Consider the following 22764-nt stretch of genomic DNA (forward strand, 5'->3'; position numbering starts at 1 on the left):
ACATTCTAAGGAACGATTAGTAGCCATGATGGCAAGACTGCTTTCCTGGGAGGAAAAGCCAGGCACCATGGCAGCAGACGGTTAATGTGAGGGCCCAGGGAAAAGGGCCTGAGTACGAAAAGCTAAGAAAGTAGTGGCCACCCCTCTGGGCCCCAAGGGCAGGAAAAAGAGAAGCAGCTATGACCTTTGGCTTTAGGTATTGGGATATTGAGTCTGGAACTCGGGGGTTGCCTTCTGCAAGGAAGGTGCCTCCTGCTCCTTGCTGGGTGCTACACTGAGGGAAAGGGGCCAGCATGACCCATCAGCCTTCCAGATATGCAAATAGGACTCCACGAGTTGTGGCACAGTATGCAGGTTTTCTGTCGTTTCCTGCCGTGTGGACAGGGTCTCTAGGGTTTTCTTGAGGGACCAGAGAAGTCAATGAGGTTTGCCCAGAGGCTCCATGACCCACCAAAGCTGGGGGCCTAGTACATACTCTGTGAAATGACTCAATTGGGGAACACAGGGCCTTGAAGGCCTGGAAGCCCAGGCTTAACACCCTCTCGGGGGAGAGACAATGAAGAAGAACCCATGGCCAAAGCCTAGCAGGGATGGAGGTGCTGGAGGGAACAGAAAGAACCAAAATGATCCCAAGAAGTCAACAGTGGGAGCAGAAGGAAAAGCCCCAAGTCTTAGAATGTGAGTCTATGGGTGCAGAGGAGGGGTGCTCTGCAGGAAATGCAGTTGAGGTGCTAAGGAGAATGCTGGGAAGGTCCTGAGGTGAAGGAGGAGGTGCTGAGAGACTGAGAAGCCGGGGAGGGCTAAATTCACCACGAGTAGCTGTTTGGGGCTGAAGAGAGGCTTGCATCAGTCTTTAGAGAGGGCAGCCTCTAGGGAGAGTCTTTGGCAGGGTCCCCTCAAGGTAAAGGGACAGGACTGGGGTGAGGCCTGGATCCCAATGCAGGAGGTGGAGTGTTTCCGGGTCTCAGTAGCAACACATTTGTGTTACGTTACATCCTCACAACAATCGTAAGAGGGACCGATATTGTCCCATTTCACAGGTAAGAAGACCACACCTTAGTCCTCTTTAGTCACTAATGCAAGACCCCAATGCCCAGTCACTTGTGGAGCCAGTGCATTCACACCACCTGGCTCCAAACATGTACACTCTAAGAACCCACTGATACCCTTTCCTTTCTCTGCCTTCCTCCGTGGCCCTCCTTTTCCGTCTGCCTTCTTGGTCTCTGCTGAGGGAACCAAACCTGGACCTTGGGGTCCAGGGTCCTGCCATTAGTTATCTGATACCCGAGCGCTAAGCTCACCCGGAGGGACAAAGCCCACACCGGCCACTGGGGACCTTGAAGGGTAGAGGAGAGTCAGTGCCGGGTTTAGGGCGGGGCTGAGCCAAGCCCAGGGCCGCGGGTCCGTGGCATCAGCACCGCGGAGAGCGCCATCTCCGGGGGCGGGGCTGGCGGGACGGGGGCGGGGCAAGGGCGGGGCGCTCCAGACCCCGGCCGGGGCCCAGGGGCGCGCGCCGGGCGCTCCAGCCAGTCGAGCAAGCGGTGCGCGGCGCGGAGCCGCGCCCTGCCAGACACAGGTGCGCCCGCTGCGCCCGCCCAGCCCGAGCCCCGCGGCGGCGGCTGCTGCCCCCTCGCCGCGCCTCCGCCTCCTTCGCCGCCGTCGCCTCCTCCGCGCCGCGCTCCGCCCGGATGGCCAGGGCTGTGCCCGAGAATGGCGGAGCGAGAAAGCGGCGGCCTGGGCGGGGGGGCTGCGTCCCCGCCCGCCGCCTCCCCGTTCCTGGGGCTGCACATCGCGTCGCCTCCCAATTTCAGGTGAGAGTCCCCGGCCGCCGCGCGCCTCGCCCTTCAGCGGGACTGATCCGCCTGGGCTGTCCCTGCCTGCCCCCTACCCCAGAACCTCGGGAACCCAGAAACGAGAGGACGGCGTGGGGATGGGGTCTATTCCCGGGACAGAGTCCCCCCAGAAGCCCCGCCAGCCTCATGCCCGGACTGGTAGTCGCTGCATGTTCACCGGGCCGCTCCCTCCGCCATTCCTGGTCCTAGGCCGGGAGGTCTGAGCCGGAATTGGAGGAGGGGGCTCGGAGGCTGCCTTCTCCCCAACCTCCCGGCTGGGCTGCGGCAGGTCTGGTATCGGGGTTGTGATCCCCGAGCGGGCAGGCGGGCTGCATCTTAGCCTTTGCCCAGTCCGAAGATTTCTGAATAGGGCTGGGAACAGCCTGGGGGCGGGGGACGCGGGTCGCAGTTTCCTGAGGGTAACGATGTTGTTGGTGCTGGGAGGAGGTTGTCTTGGGGCCCTCCCGACCCCTGCCTGCCCGGATGGGCCTACCTGTCATGTCTGCCATGGCCAGGCCCCTCTCTGGATTGGGCAGCACCGACCTGGGCAGGTGTGTCTCTCAGGGCAGGTGCTGAAGGCTCAGCCTCAACCTAGGGAATCCTAGGCCCGGCTGTGGGAAGGGAAGTCGGCCAGGGAGTAGCCAGGGCCAGCGGGGATGTCAGGGGTCCCTGCTGGAGTAAATACCCAGAACCCTCACCTAAGCTCCCATGCCACCCTTCCCACTGCCCCCCACCAGTCTGATGTTAGGTCTGATGCATTTCAGAGAAGTAAAGGGTGAGTGTGTGGAGGAGGAATAGATATTCCTCCCCCATAATTCTGACCCCTAGTTGGTGGGGAGGAAGAGGCAGATGCGACTGCTCCCTGCCTAAAGAGGGAGGCTTAGACATACACCATTGTTTCCCCATCTCAAGAGCTGGCGCCTTCCCCTCTCCTGGGGTCCCACCCCAGCCAGGCTCCAGCTGGGCTGTGGCGCCAGCCCCTCCTGGGAGCAAGGGCTCACTGGCCCCCAGGTCCTCAGGTGGGCAGAGACCCCTGGGGATCTCTAATGGCATCATCAGACCCAGAAACCTCCCCCAAGGCCCTGAGCTGAGCCGGGAGGACCAGAGGGGGCCAGATGGAGGAGGCCAGGCCTGAAGGCTCCAGGGCTGCAGCTCTCTGATAATGCCTTCGACTCACAGGCCGAGGTCTGAGACTCCAACTGGCATGGCGCACGAGGCCTCCATGCAAACACTGCCTCCCCACCTGGGGGGCTCTCTGCAGTGGAAGCACATAGGGCTTACAAGGACATGGGTTCAAATCCTAGCTCCACTATCCAACTGCATGGCCCAGGCAGGTTTTTGTCCTCTCTGGGTGCCATCTGTTAAGTGGGCCAATTAATATTGATTCCTGCCTGGAAAGGAGAAAAAGCACAGCAGGTCAGTGTTCAACAAGTACCAGCCCCGACACTAGCAGACGGCCACGGCTCGCTGCTCTCCAGAGCGTCTTCCCAAGGCCGCTCTCTTGACCCTCTAACCACCCTGAGAGTAGGTAATGGTCCGCCCATCTTATAGACGAGGTAACTGAGATTAACAAAGGCAGAGTGGCTTGTCTAGGGACTCCAATATAGTAAGAGGCTGAGGCCACAGTGAGACCCAGGTCTGTGCATGTTCAGTCCCCTCTGCCTCCCCGCCCTGCCTCTGGCCTAGAGGGCAGCTTTTCCTCCCCGACCTGCTTCCCCAGATGTCATGAATGCTTTAGTGAGAGGAGCTGAGGAAACAGCCAGTGAGTGTGTGGCCAGCTCTCGCCACATGGGACAAGGGTGGCAGTAGGCCAGGAGGTTGAGGCGTGGGTCGGCCCTCCAGGACATCGCGGCCTGGCTGCAGAGACAAGGCCAGCATGTGGGAATAATACGGGTCAGTGTCTCAGGCCCTGCTGGCCTGCCCTGCTGTTCCTGCAGCCCCCGCTGCCCTTTCTTCTGGCCCGCCTCTCACTGTACTTGGCCCAGCTCCACTTAACCCTGGGTGGGTGGGTAGTGCTTTCCTGTGGCTCTTTGATGGCATCATGGATCCAGCTGGCCTGGGCTTGAATCCTGGCTGGGCCTTCTTAGCTGTGTGCCTTCACACTGGACACTTAAGCTCTCTGAGCCTCCAAGATGCCAGCGCTGGCCCCTGCTCAGGACGGTCCTATGAATCAGATGAGGTAACACATGTTGAGTGTTTCAAGGGCTGAGGAGAGCCACGTGTAGGCAGGGCTGTGTATGTGTGTGTTTGTGTGTGTGTGCACCTTGATCCCCAGTGCCACTGTCAGCTTCCAGAAGACACAGGGGGTCTGTACCCAAACTTTGGTATCCCCATTGCTCAGCACAGGATAGGTACTCAACGGTGGTAAGCACTGACATTTGGAAGGCACTCGGTTTGCCCAGGCACCATTCTAAGAGTTTCCTGTGTGCAAGAGTATTTACTCCTCACAATAACTATATCAACAGAGTGTTGTTGTTATCCACACTTGCATGAAGAAACGGAGGCAGAGGGAGGTTAGGTAAGGGGCAGGCAGTCTGATGTCAGAGCCACCCCAAAAAGGAAGAGCCCTGGAGTATTGGAGGAGCCGATGTGGAGGGGTGAGCACGTGGACCTGAAGGGGCAGGGGGAGCATTAGTTTGTTGGTAGTTGGTCGAAATAAATATGTATTGATTTTTGTTCTGATTATAGAAATGCTCCAGCTGGTTATAGTGGTTAGTAACCTTTGGGTATGATATGGGGCAAGGGATGTTCACTTCTTATTTTACATACTTTTATATTACAGGTTGAGTATGCCTTATCTGACATGCTTTGGACCAGAAGTGTTTCAGATTTCTAATTCTCTTGGCTTTTGGAATATTTGCATATGCATAATGAGATCGCTTGGGGGTGGAACCCAAGTCTAAGCATAAAATTGATTTTTTCTTGTATACCTTATACATGTGGCCTAAAGGTAATTTTATACAGTAGTTGAAATCATTTTGTACATGAAACAAAGTCTTGACTGCAGCCTGTCACGTGGGGTCAGATGTGGCATTTTCCACCTGTGCTGTTACGTTGCTGCTCAAACATTTAGGATTTTGGAGCAAGGTTTTCAGATTAGGGCTGCTCACCTGTATTTAACTTCTTATTTTATAATGGTTATCAGTTACTTCTGTACCTTAAAAATAATAAAAGGAAATTCAAAATTAAAGCGATTATAAAGAAAACTCTAGAAAAGAGAATTTCTAAATTTATACAGCAGAGACATTAGCACTGGGTAGGTGGGAGAAAAGGGAGGGACAGAGGGACAATTCACGTGGGCAGCAGAGACAAACGGGCTTTATGGGAAGGAAGGGAGGGAGCAGCCTGTCTGGGGTGCCTAGAAGGGGAATTGTGGATCAGAGAGACCTTACAGACCAGCTCATTCAACCAGCCCCATCCCCTTATGAGGAAACCCCTCCCCTATGAGGAAACCCCGCCCCCTATGGGGTAACCCCTCCCCTTATGAGGAAAGACAGGGTGAGGGTCTCCTCCAAAAGCACACAGCAAGTTAGTGGCAGAGCTGGGACAGAGCCAGGCCCGTGGCTGCATGGATGGTTTCCGTCTGCCCCACTACCCTGCCTCAGGGATGAGAGATGAGGCCACTGAGAGGCATATTCCTTCATTCACTCAACAAATGTTTGCAGTTTGCCTAGGTCACCAGGGAAACACTGCAAAGGCCCAGACATAGGCCTGGCCACCATGTCATGGGGTTGTAGAGGAGGGAGGCAGACAGACAGCTTTACAGATGGGTTGTTGGGTGTGATTATGGCTCAGGTCAAGGGACGCAGGCTCAGCAGGTCAGGACAGGACCCCCAGAGGCAGGGACATTTCAGCTTAGGTCTGGTGGATGCATAAGTATCACCCAAGGGTGCCGCTGGAGCGAAGGATGGAGACCAGAGCCAGTGAGCAGGGTGCCTGGTGCCCAGTCTGGCTGGAGGGTGGAAAGCAGGATGTGCAGGAACTTGTAGGCCATGTGAGGATGCTGACCTCTTCACCCACGGCCAGAGGAGCCAGTAGAGAGGCAGAGAACGACAGGGTGAGACAGATCCTCTAGAAAGGACAGGGTGTCCAATCTTTTGGCTCCCCTGGGCCACATTGGAAGAAGAATTGTCTTGGGCCACACACAAAATACGCTAACACTAACTGATGAGCTGAAAAAAAAAAAAAAAAAAAATCGAGCCAGGCACACCTGTAATCCCAACACTTTGGGAGGCTGAGGCAGGTGGATCACAAGGTCAGGAGTTCAAGACCAGCCTGGTCAAGATGGTGAAACCCTGTCCCTACCAAAATATATAAAAATTAGCCAGGTGTGGTGGTGGGCACCTGTAATCCCAGCTACTCAGGAGGCTGAGGCAGAGAATTGCTTGAACTCACGAGGCAGAGGTTGCAGTGAGCTGAGATCGTGCCACTGCACTCCAGCCTGGGTGACAGAGTAAGACTCCAACTCAAAAAAAAAAAAAAATCACAAAAATGTGTTTCAAGAAAGTTTATGATTTGTATCAGGCCGCGTTCAAAACCATCCTGGGCCTCGTGCACCCGTGGGCCATGGGTTGGACAAGCTTGCTATAGGAGGATCACCCGGCTGCTGGGTGGAGAGTGGCCGGGGACTAGCTATCCCGCCGGTGAGAAGGAGGGACAGGTTCAGGGTGTGAGGAAGAGTTAGGGTGCAGATTAGCCCGCTTGGTGAGGAATACGGAATAAGACGTGGAGAGGCAGGAGTCTAGGACGATTCTGGGGCTCCTTGGGGATGGTGTGTCCAGTGGGAGACCAGAGGGGTGCTGGGCAGGGTGCGAAAATCATGTGGGGACCTGCTGATTTTGAGATTGGGAGTCATTGGGGGACCCAACTGGAGGATTCAGGTAGTCAGTTGGTTTTGGGTCTGGAGCTCAGGGGAAAGGATAGGGCTGGGGCCAAAGACCCTGGGAGTCTGAGTTGGAGGGAAGGCTGCTGAAGCCTCAGAGAGAACGTCACTGCCCAAGGAGGCTGGGCAGAGGGCAGGGAGATGGCCAGCTGGTGGCCTGTTCAGCCAGCCATGTTTCGGTGGAGGTGGGGAGGTGCTGCCAGAGCTGCCTGATGCCCAGGGCCACCCCGGCCTGGCCCCTGATGAACCTTGGATGTGGTGGCAGAGAGTGTTGATGTGCCTCACATAACCTGGCAGCGGCCAGGGAAGAATTTCAACCCCAGCTCCCTGAGGCAGAGCCTTCAGGTTCATCTCTGGATTGCTGGAAATGGACCACAACCGGCTTCTAGCTTGGGGCCCCCATGGTTCCCACAAATTGGGTCACTGCCACCATCCACACATAGTTCTTCACCATTCTACGATACCATCTTTGTTCCCTGGCCCCACTCTTGTATTCATTCCAAAATAGCAGGGGCATCTCTGGTGCTTTGCCTTGTTCCGCCACTGGAGATGCCAGGGGAGGGCTGGTGGCTCCTGCTGTCATGGTGCTTGCAGTGCACCCTTTAATAGGCTCAGATTTAGCACCTATGGGGTGCAGGGTCTTGGGCTTTGTGCATAGATTGGAGCAAAGGCAGGGAGTCAGTGCCCAGGTGAGTATGAGGGCCCCGCCCTCAAGAAATGCAGCTCTGGAGAGGGCAGGCAGCCCAGCAGCAGACAGGGAGCCCCCGCTAGGTTGGCATGACCCAGGATGAAAGTCTGTGAAGGAGAGGAAAGGAGAAAAGAGCGCCCCAGATTTTACCGCATCTCACAACTCCATCCACGTGAGTGTTTCTTCCTGTGTGCGATTCATCCTGGGGAGACCATTGGATCGTATATTTTTTTTTTTTGCTCATTTTATTAGTTGCCATTTTTCACCTTAATACACAGACTTTATCATGTTGATTCCAAAAGACGGCATCGCGTTCCATCCTCTGGATGGCCACGGTGGAAACAGCCGCCTGGTGCTGGACCACTCAGGTGCTTTCTGCTGTGTGCTGTGATGAGGAGCGAGCATCCTGTGTATAACGCTGCTTCTCCAAACAATGTGAGATTGTTTCCTTGAGGTTGTTTCCCAAAAGTTAAATCACTGGATTCCAGAGTTCTTGCAACATATTGGCACAGAGATGTTTGCACAGATCAAACACGTTATGACCCCAAGTGGGGTTGTCCCTTGGGGCTCATTTCTTTGGTTGGATTCGGTTTTCGTTGGAAATGGCCCTCTGTGGAGGTGGTCAGGAAGGGAATTCTGACCCAAAAAACAAACCCAGCCCATCCCTGTGTTCACCCAGAGCCGGGTGGTGGGGATAGAGAAAGGGCCTGAGAGGGCTGCCAGGCCTGGCTCATACCCACCCCACCATTTCAGCCAGTGCCATCTTCCCGGAGGACCTGACATCCTAGCCGAGACTCCAGTGTAGGTAGGGACACAGGACGTTGATTTGAAAAGTGGACTGACTGACTTAGAGACTTCCAAGGCCGAAATCTAGTGAGCCCCAGGACACCTGTGGTTAATTCATTCAGCATTTGTTAAGTGCCTGTTAGGTACCACACATGTTGATCAAAACAGATGGGATTCACTGACTCCAAGGGGAGACCACCACGGGCCGCATCACCCAAAGGTAAAATTACAGTGATAGGGAACCACTGCCAGGAGGGACTCTGAGAGCCCATGGCAGGGCGGTCTGACTTGGTCCCAGAGGTCAGAGCAGGCTTTCGAAGGAGACCGTGCTACTGCTTGGTGAGCTCCGCTATTGGGGGAGGTGGGGAAACCAGGGGAAATGGTACTGGCTGGAGGGAAAGGAGGCTTTACAGAGCCTTCAGGCCACGCATGAGAATTTGGGCCCCTTCCCCTAAGGGCTGGGGGTAGCTATGTAAGGGCTCTGAGCTGGGGAAGAGTGGCCAGACTAGATTTGTATTTCAGAGGTCAGCTTTGCTGTCATTGCTGGTGGACAGAGGCTGGTAAGGAAACCAGAGGACAATGGGGAACCCACTTAGGGTTGAGCAGCCAATCATCAGGTGTCCTCAGAACCCACGGGGAGCTTGCTTGATTCTCAGCACTTAGAGGGCTGCAGAGAGGCAGGCTGGACCCCTGGACCACTCGTGCCCTCTGTCACAAGAGAGGCCCGTGGGGCATCATGGCCAGGACCCAAGGTCAATCAGCTGGCCTCCTTACCTCACCACAGCACAGCCACAAATGCAAAAGCCCAAGAATGGCATCCGAACAGCCAATGCCTGGCTCCGATTCGGCCTTGCTCAGCTAAAGCCTCAGCACTTTACCACTTAACCCTTCCTTTGCAAACGCTTCTAACTCAGCCTGCTACTGAGCTGAAAGAGTCCATTAGAAAGGGCAGGATTGCGGGTCAGTGGAAATTCGACTCAGCAAGACGGGAAAACGTCCTGAAATCAACATCATAACACAAAAGGCATTTTGTTCAGGGCCATTTAGGAAAGCACAGCTCAGGCTGGAGTGGGAGCAGGTGCTGGCATGGCCAGAACAGGGAGGAGCCGGCAGGGCCGAAAGAAAGGACTGAGGCCACAGGGTAGGAGGGATCAGGTAATGTAGGAACAGGGGCCCCATGTAGAAAGGTAAGGGCAGTCCGCCGGGCGCGGTGGCTCACGTCGGTAATCCCAGCACTTTGGGAGGCCAAGGTGGGCGAATCACAAGGTCAAGAGATCGAGACCACTTTGGACAACATGGTGAAACCCCGTCTCTACTAAAAATACAAAAATTAGGTGTGCGCCTATAGTCCCAGATACTCAGGAGGCTGAGGCAGAAGAATCCCTTAAACCAGGGAGCTGGAGGTTGCAGTGAGCCGAGATTGCACTACTGCACTCCAGCCTGGCAAAAGAGTGAGACTCTGTCTCCAAAAAAAAGAAAAAAAAAAAAGATCAGGGCATTCTCCAGAGACCAAACTCACAGCTCAGAGCCACCAAATGCTAATATGAATGAGGTCTCAGGGATCCCAGCACCCGGGATGAATGAGCAGGTCTGATGGGTGGGCAGGGCTGCTTCTCCAGGAGGCTGCTGAAACCTCCAGGCTCGGAGGCGAGGGAAGCTGGCCTGCGGAGGGCTGTAGGATTCCGTCTGGGGCCTCCTGGTGCTAAGGCTGCCATGAGTATGGTGGGTCAGGTGGGACAGGAGGGAACCACCCTCTTTTTCCCTTCCTCTCCTCCCGCCTCCCCTCCATTCTTTCTTCCCTCCTTCCTTCCCCACGCTGGCCTTCCATGAGCCTGCAGGGACCAAGCATCTGTTTAGCCTTCTCTCCATAAAGGGACCCCCCAGGGTTTTGGCTGGGAGACCAAGATACCTGGTGCCTGGAAGGAAGGGGCAGGGTCTTGGATGGGGGGTGACTTGCAAAGGGGACTCTTTTTTTTTTTTTTTTTTTTTTTTTGAGTAGGAGTTTCACTCTTGTTACCCAGGCTGGAGTGCAATGGCACTATCTCGGCTCACCGCAACCTCCGCCTCCTGGGTTCAGGCAATTCTCCTGCCTCAGCCTCCTGAGTAGCTGGGATTACAGGCACGCACCACCATGCCCAGCTAATTTTTTTGTATTTTTAGTAGAGATGGGGTTTCACCATGTTGACCGGGATGGTCTCGATCTCTTGACCTCGTGATCCACCCACCTCGGCCTCCCAAAGTGCTGGGATTACAGGCTTGAGCCACCGCGCCCGGCCCAAGGGGACTCTTTGACCAGTCAGTCCCCCTTGGTCCTTGGTAGTGACCTCCTACTCACACAAACTCCATTCCGCTAACCCTCACCAGCCGTCTGAGGTGGGTGGGCAGGGATTAGTGGCTTTATTCTGTATATGGGAAACTGAGGCATAAGGCACCTTATATCTGAGCCTTAGTGTTCCTCATCTGTAAAATGAGAAAAATGGAACAAATCCTCTCCCGAGGTTGTTGCAATAAGGATTAAGAGAGCTGCGTGGCCTAAAGACTGGGGCCACGATAGGGCAGCTTCAGTGTGAAAGAGGGGATTTCTCGAAGGCCTCCTGCTTCCCAGCCTGATACGGTGATCATTCTTCCACCCTGCCTGGCTTATGAGAGGCACCCAAACGGTTAAACAAGGCATTCCCCTTCACCCGCCCCAGAGAGCCAAGGATCAGGCGTAGGCTCTCCGACCCCCAGCCCAGAATTCTTTCCAGCATTGCCCACTGAAATCCCAGTGCCCTCGGCTGTACAGGAAGATGCTGCTGTCCTTGCCCCACCCAGACCTATTGTCTGAGGAAGTGGGAATATCAGGTGATGTTGAGGGTGTGGAGATGAACTGCGAAGCCTCTAACCCAGGTCCGGGCCAGACCCTGCAGGCCCTGCTCCAGCCTGCAGTTTGACAGGAGCAGGTGGAGGCGGAGGCTGTCTTTTGACAGACATCTAGCAGACTCGTGCTGGAGACCCAGTGCGTGCAGGATGAATTCGCTAGCTCTGCCCTCCAGGACAAGGGGAGGAAGGGGACTGTCTTGATCACCTGCTGGGGACAGTATAGGGTCATCAGTCAGTGTGCTGGGCACAGGCTCCATCCACCTTTGGAGCAGCCAGGATTGAGAAAGTGGGTGTTTCTGAGGGAGTACTGGCCCTGTCTGCTGCCCACACTACTGTACATCCAGGCAGATGGTGACACCAGCCACATGCATGGGCTAGGAGGGCTTCCTGGAGGAATGGGCTTAGCAGAGCACTCTTCCAGCAAGCATGGTTTGAGAGTCTGCTGTGTGCTCCGTCTGAGCGCTGAGTCTGGCACTGGGGAGACACAGTGCCCACGCGGACTCCACATGGAGCTGGAGGCCTTGCATGCGGGCACAGGAGCCTGCTGCTAGTGGAGAGCCTTGAGGGTTCCAAGTGGGGCGGGAGGGATGATGGTGTTTCTAGCAGCTTTGCCTGACAGTAGCAGGTGGAGTAGGATGATGCAGGCATGGGGAGACTAAGGCAGACAGGCCAGTGGGGACATCTGGGAAGGCAGAGGCAGGAGGTAGCCTAGGGCTGGACAGTGAGGAAGAGGAGCCATGTGTGAGGAGACACAGATATGTGCAGGGGGGGCGGGCGAGGTGGCTCACACCTGTAATCCCAGCACTTTGGGAGGCCAAAGCAGGCAGATCACCTGAGGTCGGGAGTTCAAGATCAGCCTGGCCCACATGGTGAAACTCCGTCTCTGCTAAAAATAGAAAAATTAGCTGGGCATGGTGGCGTGTGCCTGTAATCCCAGCTACTCAGGAGGCTGAGGCATGAGAATGGCTTGAACCTGGGTGGCAGAGGTTGTGGTGAGCCAAGATCGTGCCACTGCACTCCAGCTTGGGCAAAAGAACAAAACTCCATCTCAAAAAAAAAAAAAAAAGATATGTGCAGAGGCCACTGGCAGAGCAGGGGGCATTTGAGGGCACCTCTGGGTCAGTGGTCCTGCAGCTCTCCCATGCCATCTGAGTCCCAGGGGCTCCCCTTTGCACCAGTGGCCTTCTCAGTGACCATCCATGCAGCCGGTGTGAATCGATCACTTACTTGGTGCCGGCTACTGGGCTCTTGTCCCTGAGCCAGAGATGCCACCCGACCCTGGCCGGACTGAGGAGGGCTGCTCTGGCTTCTGGGCCAGGCCCTCGTCTCCACTTCCACCTCAGCTGGCTGGCCGCACCCTCCCCATGGCCCAGGGAACCACCACCCTTGGGATCCAGGTCAGAAGCGATCCTAACGGGCACCTTGTCCATTCAGCCCCCATTCCCCACCCCTCTGTGCAGCACCCTCCAGGGGCCTCCAGGTTCTGTCTATGTTACTCTAAAGGGACAGGAAGCTCATGACCACCCAGCAGCCCTTCCAGCTCTGCTCTGAGGGCAAAACACCAGCCTGCCCTTAGATGTGGCTCTGGCACCTCCCACATCAATAGGCCCTGCCTTCCTGGGTCCTGAAGGCTTGAGCCCTGGCTGCAGAAGGAGACAGCCAGATTAAACCCAGTTTGGGTGCAGCCTGGGCTCGCAGAAGCCTCCCTGATGAGGTTGGAGGGCCGAGCCCATGGCACTACGAACGGAAGTGTTCGTTCTTGGTGTGTTTTGGAAGCCCCCCTTATCTCCCACCTGGCACCCTGACTGGGGCACTGGCCCTTTAAAGCCAATCAAGGGCTGGCTTTTGGGGGGAAACATCCTAGATTTCTGCCATCTACTTACAAGCCTGGGCCAGGGAGGGGGGCCACCTCAGTCCCCGACAGGGCATTGGAAGGGCAGGTGGAGCCAGTGTCATTGATTGCAGTAACCCGATCCCGAGAGGGAGGCGGCCACAGCGGCAGCAGCGCAACGAGGAAGCTGCCTGCAGCTGAGGGCTGCGCTGGGAAGAGCTGGGGCTGGGACCCGGTCGGCAGCTGCAGCCTCCTCTCCCTGCCTATCTATTTTTAATGAGCTCCCCAGGCTTCTGCAGCGGGCAGGACGCAGAGAGACAGGCCCAGGCGGTGGAGGCCAGAGGCCCCAGCCCTGCCTTGAGCCCTGGCCCCCCAACCCTTCCGGGCATGAGAGGGCAGCCCTGGGGCCCCGCAGCCCCCCAGCCGGGCAGGGCTCTCCATGCAGCTGGTGCTGAAGATGGATTCGAGCCCAGACAATGACAGCTGGTTGGAGGACCAGTGGGAGCGCTGGTAGGGGCTACCGCGGCTGGCGGGGGTGGGGACCGAGTTGGGGTGAGCTCCATCGAGCTCAGGGTCTCTGTTTGGTCTGATGGAGGTGAGCAGCAGGGAGTCTGGGCCTCCTGGGTTCCCCTGGGGGATAAGCTACTACCTCTCCTGGGTGACCTTGGACTAGTGGGCTTCCCTTGCTCTGTGCCTCAATTTCTTGGTCTTATCTGGGGTGAGGCTCATACATTCTCCCCAACTTGCCAAATGTTCCACCCCCAGCAAGCCAGGACTAGGGGTGAGCAAGAGACGGACTGCCTCGAAGTGGCTGCTCCAGCCCTGCATTCTGCGGTGGGGACTCAGGGCTGGCCTGGGCAAAGGGTTCCGGAGGAGCTGGTTAGTGTTCTGGTGCCCCGGTGCTCTGAGCTGTCTCTTGAGCTTACAACCACCTCTGGTCCCATCTGGGGCTTTTCCTGACCCTATGTGTGCAGCCTCCTGTTCAGGGGCCTTATGTTGGATAAGGAGAAGATTCTGTGGTTGAAGAGATGAGACCAAGTGCACAGCATGAGGCCGTAGTTCTTCCTGGAATAGGCCGAAACTACCCATATTGACACCAGATTTTCCTTTGCTTGTTCCGTAGGCTCAAGGGGCATGGGTCTTCCTGGAATGGGGCGTGGGGCACTCCTTTGAGGCTGCTGCTGGCACCTCAGGTCTTGCTACTGTAGGGATTGCACCAGGAGCTCCCCTACTCCAGGCTTGCTTAGAGGCTCTTCCCAACTCTGCATTCTCCATGGTGAACTTGGCACCTGCCTTGACCCTGGGAGGAGGCTCTGACCAGTTTGGCCTTCTAAGCACTGCCTGCTGGTTGGCAACAGAATGACGACTCCCAGGGAGGAGCTGGAATAACCTGCAACCTCCTCGTCCACTGCCACACTAGGAGGACTGCTTTTTGGCATGAGCCCCACACTCTTTCCCTGCCTGCTGGCTACCCACTGCACTGATGCAGATGGACCCCAAATCCTGTCCTTTGGGGGCTGTGCTTGGCCTGCCAGAGGCTGCCCCCTGGAAGAGGTAACAGGAGATGTGAGCAGGCATTGCAGTGCCCCTGAGTTGTAACTTTGGCTTCCTGTCCCCACCAGGCTCACCCACGACATCAGCCTGGAGGAGTTTGAAGATGAAGACCTCTCAGAGATCACTGATGAGTGTGGCATCAGCTTACAGTGCAAAGACACCCTGTCCTTACGGGTAAGGGTGGGATCCCTGGAGGAGCTCCTGAATAGGGTGGCAGGATGGCTAGGGACGGGGGTAAGGGCATCCCCGTATCTACAAAGGGGGTCTCAGGTCTGTGCTGGCACCCTCATGAAATGACGTGCAAGAAACATAGGTATACTGCTTGGCATGTCTCAGGTGTACAATCAGAATTTTATTTATTATTATTATTATTATTACTGCTGCCAGGGACTAAGGCAGGAAGTAGCTCCTTCAAGTGCCCACAAGACGAGAGAAGCCAGGAGCTCTTGAGACCTAGGGCAGTAACAATTAGGGCCAGACTTAAGGGAGACTCAGGGCTACCTCCTTTTGGGAGCAGCCCTGGCAGAGGGCCTGAGGCAGACAGGGTGGAGTCTGGTGGAATCTGCAGTACTTTGGGGCAGAAAGAAACAGCCAAGGCACGCCTGGAATAACTCCCCTGGCTGCTGGCTGCTATTACACCAGACAGATGGCACCACACAGCCTCTCAGACCCTCCTTGGCCCCTGAGTCTTAAAGGCCCCCACTGAGGGATTTACCCAGCATTGCTGCTGGTTGGACCCCTTGGCTTTGTCATAGGGAAGATGGCTCCCTCCTGTCCCTAAAGATCTGAATGCTGCCAGGAGGTTTCTGGCACCTGGGGAGCTGGGGTCAGATGGGGATCCCCGCTATGTCTTTTTAGAACAGGAAGAAGGGGTGGCTAGCCAGGAAATAGAAGACAGAACACAGGGCTAGGTTTTAGAGCCCAGAGCTCCTCTCAGGCCCTAAGAGGGCAGGTAGCTAGATATGGTGTCGGGAGAGTGGTTACCATAGGAGCATGTGGTGTGCCTTGGGGAGGGGGTGCCTCTCTCTGTGTTGACCTCCTGCTACCCCCAGAGACTCAGTAAGCTCTGCCAGGCAAGAGGAAACCAAGGAGTGAGGATAACCCCCGGTCCCCAGTACCCCAATCTTCCACCCTCCGGCCAGGTGAGGAAGAGGCAGAGGCCTCTAGATTTGGGGAATGGTCTCAGGGGCCTGACTTAGCTTCTCAAAGGTCAGGAACCTGTTCTGGACTCTCACCCTGCCCTCTCCCCCTACTGCACTAGCAGAGCCTTGGAGAGGGCGGCCCCCTAGCTAGGCAGGGCCCCCAGGCACTACTGGCCAGAGGTGTGCCCCTGAGGGGCCGCAGACCAGCTCCAGGGGGCTTCACACGTGTTCCAGTGAGTCCTCTGCTGTCTTGGAGGCTGGGAGGCAGTAGCGTTGTCTCCACTCAACAAATGAGGTGGGGATCTGTCCAAGGTGCCAGGGAGTTGGCGGCAGAACTGGAGCTAAGATGGGGCTTCGCACCCTCAAGGCAGGCTCGTGGAGGGCCGATCTCGATCTCGGGCTGGAGGGGCCTGGGCCGGCGGGCTGAGGGCAGGGCTGCCACCACCTTGGTTCCGGGGCCCTGATCGCCCCTTCCTCTCCGCGTCCTCTTCCCGGCCCTCTCAGGTCTCCGCCGTTCCTTGCCTGGCTGAGCCTCAGTTTAACCAGTTTTCCTCACCGCCCCTTCAAATACTATTTCTCCCGCCCCCATCCCTTGGGGGGGGCCTGGAACTCCTTGGCGACCACTGAGTCTCCATAGCAACAGCGGTGACTTCACTCTGGGCTCGGCTTACAACCCCAGTGAGGTCACCGGCCGTTGCCAAGGGAACAGGAGGGTGCAAGGAGTCGGAGTGGGGACAGTAGTGGGGGTGCAGGCCGTCGGAGGCATGGCTGGAGTGGGGAGGCGGCGGCCTCGAGCTTCCTTGTTGGGGGCGGGCGGGAGCGCCCCTGTCTCTGGCGGCCGCCGTTCCGCTCAGCTCCCTTCGTTCCCCCTTCGCGCGGCGGAATGGACTCGCCTGGGCGGGGGGCGGTGCAAGCGGCCTCGGCCCCGCCCAGGCCCCGCCCCCTGACGCCCCTCCGTGCGCCGCGCAGCCCCCGCGCGCCGGGCTGCTGTCTGCGGGTGGCGGCAGTGCGGGGAGCCGGCTGCAGGCCGAGATGCTGCAGATGGACCTGATCGACGCGGCAGGGGACACTCCCGGGGCCGAGGATGATGAGGAGGACGACGACGAGGAGCGCTCAGCCCGGAGGCCGGGAGCGGGGCCGCCCAAGGCCGAGTCCAGCCAGGAGCCGGCGTCCCGCGGCCAGGGCCAGGGCCAGGGCCAGGGCCTGGGCCCAGGCAGCGGGGACACGTACCGGCCCAAGCGGCCCACCACGCTCAACCTATTTCCGCAGGTGCCGCGGTCTCAGGTGAGGCGCCAAAACGGAGGGGGCGGTGCCCTGGGCCGCCGGAGATGTGAGGGGGTGCGCGGAGGGGCTGCAGCGGCAGGGGCACCCACGGGTCCGGTGCCTGGGGACAGCGCCTGCATAGAGGCCGCAGTGGCTTCCTCCCGGGGGTGGGCTCTGAGGAGGAGGCAGATCCGTCCTTGGGAAGAGGGCTGAGTTCATGCTGGGCTTGGAACCTTGAGGAGGGATTGAAGGAGGGAAGGACTGGAGTTAGGAGAGGAGTAGGGAATTAAGAGAACAGAGCTTTGAGGGGTTGGGTTTGGAGCGTGGGACCTCAGGCTGTGACAGGGTTTCTCCTTTAGGGTATGGGGTTCCTGGTGAAAGTGGGCCAGGACCAGGGCCTGGAGAAAAGGGCATCTGAAATGGTCAGCAAGGAGGAGGCCATGGGAGATTGTGGCGAGGTGGGGACAGGGAACTCAGGAGCCGAAGCCAGTTTGAGATCTGGGCAGCTGGGAATTCCCAGAAGGCAGGGGAGAGGAATGGGGGATGGCGCTGTTTGGCTGAGTTGGGGGCCTAGGGCCCCTGGGAGGGTGGCCGGATGCCAAGGAGAGTTGAATAGGGTTGGGGGAGCTGGCTGTGGCCTTTTGTCTTCTAGGACCATTGGGAGCAGTGCAGGGAAGTTGCTCCTGGGAAGTGGGGTGGCTGGGGCTGCTGGGGCTGCAGGGAAAGGCTTGGTCCCTTTCCCAGGATGCTGTGAATGGCTTTTGGCAGCCCAGTTCAGTAACATCAGGGCTTTCGAGAGCGCTCCCAGGGGAGGGAGCCTCAGTGAGTGGAGGAAGCCCTGTGTGGACATTGTGGGGAGGGGTCCTGGGGCTGAGAATGTGGAATGGGCAGCCCAAGAGATCCAGGAAAGAGGGCTGCTGACAACTGCCTCTGTCACTCCTCAGTCACATGCCACTGTGGCGGGGGGTGCAGGAAAACTCTGTTATGGATTTGTCACTGGATGATTCATCCCGGTCCCCTAGGCCAGCTGCTGGGGAGACCCTTCCTTGTGCTTTTTCCAGGTCCCCACCCCTTCTAGGCCATAACTTCGAAAGCTCCAGAGCAGAGAATTACCTGTCTCTGACTTGGGCTGGATTTGAGCATTTGCCAAGTAACCCTCAGTGTCTGGGACTGGGGGACTGACTGTGTCTCCAAAGAGCTCCCACTTCTCTTCTCCCCGCTACAGTCTCCCCCTCTTGCCACCACACACACAGGCCATCGTCACCTTTGTTAAGGCTGATAAGAACATCTCCCTGAGGGTTGGCCAGCTTCCCTGAGCAAGGTGGAGGGCCATCCGGAGCCAGCAGGCCTGGCTGTGACTTGCCACCCATCCTGCCTGCTCCAGGGGAGAGTTGGGAGTGAGGCCTTTGACAGTGGAGGCGGGGTGGGCATAGCAGACGCCCTAGGGATGGCCTGAGGGGGCAGGGCCGGGGCCTCCCTGTGCCGGGCAGTGCTGACCACTTCCATCACAAGAGCCTTTTGTTCCCCGCACAGGACACACTGAATAATAATTCTCTGGGCAAAAAGCACAGTTGGCAGGATCGGGTGTCTCGATCATCCTCACCCCTGAAGACAGGTAAGTCAGGGCTCTCTTCCTTACCTGGACCTCAGCCTGCCCTGACTCAGTCTCCACTGCAGAGAACAAACCCCACAGTCTCCAGTGGGCAGAGAAGAGGTAAACTGCCCATCCCACATCCCTGCACAAGCCCATCGGGGGCTAGATCAGTGGTGGCATGAGTGAGTTGACCGGCCCCCAGAGCCTGCGAAGGGCCTGTCACGCAGGGAGGCTTTGTCTTGGTTCCTGTGTCACCAAGCTGAGAGTGGCAGGCGCAGGTAGTCGGGAGTTGGGTAAGGGCTCCCTTCTTCATGACCTGCTTGCTCTCCAGGGGAGCAGACACCACCGCATGAACACATCTGCCTGAGCGATGAGCTGCCCCCCCCGAGCAGCCCCGCTCCCACCACGGATCGAGGCACCTCCACCGACAGCCCTTGCCGCCGCAGCACAGCCACCCAGATGGCACCTCCGGGTGGTCCTCCTGCTGCCCCACCTGGGGGTCGGGGCCACTCGCATCGAGACCGAATCCACTACCAGGCCGATGTGCGACTAGAGGCCACTGAGGAGATCTACCTGACCCCAGTGCAGAGACCCCCAGACCCTGTAGAGCCCACCTCTGCCTTCCTGCCGCCCACTGAGAGCCGGATGTCAGTCAGCTCCGATCCAGACCCTGGCGCGTACCCCTCCACCGCAGGGCAGCCGCACCCCTCCATCAGTGAAGAGGAAGAGGGCTTCGACTGCCTGTCATCCCCAGAGCGGGCTGAGCCCCCAGGCGGAGGGTGGCGGGGGAGCCTGGGGGAGCCACCGCCACCTCCACGGGCCTCTCTGAGCTCGGACACCAGCGCTCTGTCCTATGACTCGGTCAAGTACACGCTGGTGGTGGATGAGCACGCGCAGCTGGAGCTGGTAAGCCTGCGACCGTGCTTCGGAGACTACAGCGATGAGAGTGACTCGGCCACCGTCTACGACAACTGTGCCTCCGCCTCCTCGCCCTATGAGTCGGCTATCGGAGAGGAATATGAGGAGGCCCCCAGGCCCCAGCCCCCTGCCTGCCTCTCCGAGGACTCCACGCCTGACGAACCCGACGTCCATTTCTCCAAGAAGTTCCTGAACGTCTTCATGAGTGGCCGCTCCCGCTCCTCCAGTGAGTAAGCAGGAGAAAGCAGTTGGGGGGGGGGTCTCTGGGGAGGGGGACAGAGCCAAAATGCAGAGTGTTCTGGGAGGTGGCCCCAGGCCCCATCTGGTTAGGACTGAGGCTTCTACCGCTATACTGGATCAGAGCTGCGACCCCCTCTTCAAGCCACACCCCCTCACCTGCAGGTGCCGAGTCCTTTGGGCTGTTCTCCTGCGTCATCAACGGGGAGGAGCAGGAGCAGACCCACCGGGCCATATTCAGGTGAGAGCCATGGACTGCCTGGGCCTGGCCAGGCAGCAGTTTGGGCCACACAGCACCCTCCGCTTGTCACCCCTACATGGCCTCAGCCTAACCCGTGCCATGAGCATGCACCAATCCACTCAGCCCTGGGGTGATAGTGTCCACTTTCTAGGGACTCAGAGTACGGTGACAAAGTAGATGGCTAGAGTGAGGGATCTCAGGACTGCTCACCTAGTCTGGCCGGGGTGCCCAGGAGGCTGCCTGCCCCCACCCCACCTGACCCTTCTCCAGACGAAAGCCTGTGCTTCGCACGACCTCTCCATTTCAGTGGGGGTCTCCCCGCACCCTCCCTTGGCCTGTGCTTTCCTCCACGGCAGATGCATATCTGCTTGACCTTGCTCTCCCCTGGGGTGATTACTGGGACAGGCACACAGGATGCTTTTGCAAATGTTTACTGAATTAACGCCGCTGCTGTGGCTTCCAGACCCCAGAGCAGGCCTGTCTGGAAAGGCCCTGCTGCCGAATTTCTCACATGTCCTTGCTGGGGACAGGTTTGTGCCTCGACATGAAGACGAACTTGAGCTAGAAGTGGATGACCCTCTGCTGGTGGAGCTCCAGGCTGAAGACTACTGGTACGAGGCCTACAACATGCGCACTGGTGCCCGGGGCGTCTTTCCCGCCTACTACGCCATCGAGGTCACCAAGGAGCCCGAGCACATGGCAGGTAGGGTTCCCTCCCTGGCCTGTGCCCCAGCCCCCACATCTGCCTGTCCCGACTCGCTGTGGGTGAATGTGTGCTCCAGATCTCAGCCAGCCAGGCGGGGGGCTGAGTGGAGGTGATTTCGGGTCCTTTTCACGATCGAGCAAAGTGAGGCCCAGCCAAGCTGGGCAGCTGGGGATTATGGCAGCCTCTGCGTTTCTGCTGTTCCCCATGCCTCACCCACCCTCCTGGGCTTGGCTGCTCAGCCCCCTCCTGCTGGTTCTGCTCCTCCTCACTTCATGCTTGCTTTCCAGCCCTGGCCAAAAACAGCGACTGGGTGGACCAGTTCCGGGTGAAATTCCTGGGCTCGGTCCAGGTTCCCTATCACAAGGGCAATGACGTCCTCTGTGCCGCTATGCAAAAGGTACCTGAGCCCTTTCCCTTCCCTTGGATGGGTCCCTGGGGCAGAAGGACACAGGTGTCTAGAGGCAGTAAAGGCCTCAGGCTTCAGGCCCTGGCACAGGAGGGATCAGCAGAGGAACAGACAGCAGCTGATGTGGCTCCGTTCATCACCTACAGATTGCCACCACCCGCCGGCTCACCGTGCACTTTAACCCGCCCTCCAGCTGCGTCCTGGAGATCAGCGTGCGGGGCGTGAAGATAGGTGTCAAGGCCGATGACTCCCAGGAGGCCAAGGTGACTTCTCCCAACCCCAGCCCCTTCCTTCCATGGCCCCCAGCTCTCCCCCAAGACTTGCCATGAAGAGGCCATCTCCTCTGAGCCCCACTGCAGGCCGGGTGACCGCCCTCTTGCTTCTTTTCTCCCTCCTGTAGGGGAATAAATGTAGCCACTTTTTCCAGTTAAAAAACATCTCTTTCTGCGGATATCATCCAAAGAACAACAAGTAAGTGGGGATAGGACAGCAGTGGAGGCTGCATGGGTGGTCTGCAGCCATCGGGTGGCTGTGGGCCAGCCCCACCCCACATCCCAGCACAGACCTGTCCCCGCAGGTACTTTGGGTTCATCACCAAGCACCCTGCCGACCACCGGTTTGCCTGCCACGTCTTTGTGTCTGAGGATTCCACCAAAGCCCTGGCAGAGTCCGTGGGGTAGGTGTGCGTCCTGCCGAGCACACAGCCCGAGGGAGCATGCCCAATCCCAGGCCCTGGGGCTGCTTCCTCGGTTTCCCCCGCAGCTCTGGAGAACCATCACCAGCTCCCAGTGCAGTGGCCTGGAGGGAGGGTGGCAGGGCGGGCCTGAGGAGCAGCTTCTAAGCTTGATAGCTGCTGGGCCATTTCTTCAACTGGCATCTTACTGGGAAATGCAATGGCAAGTCCATAGAGAACGGAGCCAAGTGGCCCCGGGCTCCAATGGGAAAGCCCTGGGTGGAGATCCTGTTCCTCCCTGGCCAGTGGCAATCCGAGCCACCTGTGTGTCCCTGGCTTCTAGGAGAGCATTCCAGCAGTTCTACAAGCAGTTTGTGGAGTACGCGTGCCCCACGGAAGATATCTACCTGGAGTAGCCACACAGCCCTGCCCTCTGCGTCTCCCAGCCCTCAGGCCAGTGCCAGGACAGCTGGCTGCTGACAGGATGTGGCACTGCTTGAGGAGGGGCACCTGCCACCACCAGGGGACGAGGATGTGGGGACTGCTGGCCCAGGGTGGGGGAGGGCGGGGGCGATGGGGAGAGGCAAATGCAGTTTATTGTAATATATGGGATTAGATTCATCTATGGAGGGCAGAGTGGGCTGTCTGGGGATCGGGAGGGGGCAGGGCTGGGGGACAGACCTCTGGCAGAGAAAGATGTCCGTTCCACGAGCACACGGCGCTGCCCCATCCTGGGCCTTACCTCCCCTGCCAGGGCTCAGGCGCTCTGGCTCCTGCCTTGATGAAGCCCGTGTCCCAACCCCCACCGAACAGTCCTGAGCTCAGGCTGAGCCCAGCCGCCTCCCAAGGACTTTCCAGTGAGGAAATGGCAACATGTGGAGGTGAAGTCCTGTTCTCAGCTCCGTCATCTGCGGGGCCTCTGGGTGGCTCCTGCCACTGACCTCACCAACATGCTGGCCTGTGGCAGGCCTAGGAACTCAGTGGGGAGGTGGAGCTGCTGCAAGGCCCTGTCCCAGCAGGAGAGGGAGGCTTCCTGACGGACCCAGACCAGCCCCATCTTGGCCCTGTCACCCTGGCCCCAACTATTAAAGTGCCATTTCCTGTCTGGACTGCAGTGGCTGTATCTGCGAGGACCCCTCCCATGCCCGT

At 58.1% G+C, this 22764-nt stretch overlaps 1 protein-coding gene across 2 annotated transcripts; it reads left to right on the forward strand.

The window, feature by feature from the left end:
* Positions 1-1502: 1502 nt before the first annotated feature.
* Positions 1503-22720, forward strand: MAPK8IP1 (mitogen-activated protein kinase 8 interacting protein 1). 2 transcript variants are annotated; one of them, XM_039470904.2, is made up of 12 exons: positions 1503-1811; positions 14504-14609; positions 16547-16861; positions 18374-18455; positions 18766-19578; positions 19755-19830; positions 20361-20533; positions 20824-20933; positions 21089-21205; positions 21343-21413; positions 21520-21618; positions 21959-22720. In XM_039470904.2, the coding sequence occupies exons 1-12, from the start codon at positions 1711-1713 to the stop codon at positions 22029-22031; spliced, it is 2136 nt and encodes a 711-aa protein (XP_039326838.1). In that variant the 5' UTR covers positions 1503-1710; the 3' UTR covers positions 22032-22720. The 2 variants fall into 2 exon arrangements, with proteins under 2 accessions (XP_039326838.1, XP_039326839.1); XM_039470905.2 differs by lacking the exon at positions 1503-1811 and adding an exon at positions 12249-13391.
* The last annotated feature ends 44 nt before the right edge of the window (positions 22721-22764 follow it).

The sequence above is a fragment of the Saimiri boliviensis genome, chromosome 6, assembly GCF_048565385.1.
Source record: "Saimiri boliviensis isolate mSaiBol1 chromosome 6, mSaiBol1.pri, whole genome shotgun sequence".
NCBI lineage: Eukaryota > Metazoa > Chordata > Mammalia > Primates > Cebidae > Saimiri > Saimiri boliviensis.

What these genes read in the sequence shown, in the direction of transcription:
- MAPK8IP1 (XM_039470904.2), top strand. Translation starts at nt 1,711, where the DNA reads ATGGCGGAGCGAGAAAGCGGCGGCCTGGGCGGGGGGGCTGCGTCCCCG. An exon ending in CGCAGGTGCCGCGGTCTCAG is followed by an intron (nt 16,862 to 18,373) that starts GTGAGGCGCCAA and finishes TTCCCCGCACAG; the next exon opens with GACACACTGAATAATAATTC. An exon ending in ATCCTCACCCCTGAAGACAG is followed by an intron (nt 18,456 to 18,765) that starts GTAAGTCAGGGC and finishes CTTGCTCTCCAG; the next exon opens with GGGAGCAGACACCACCGCAT.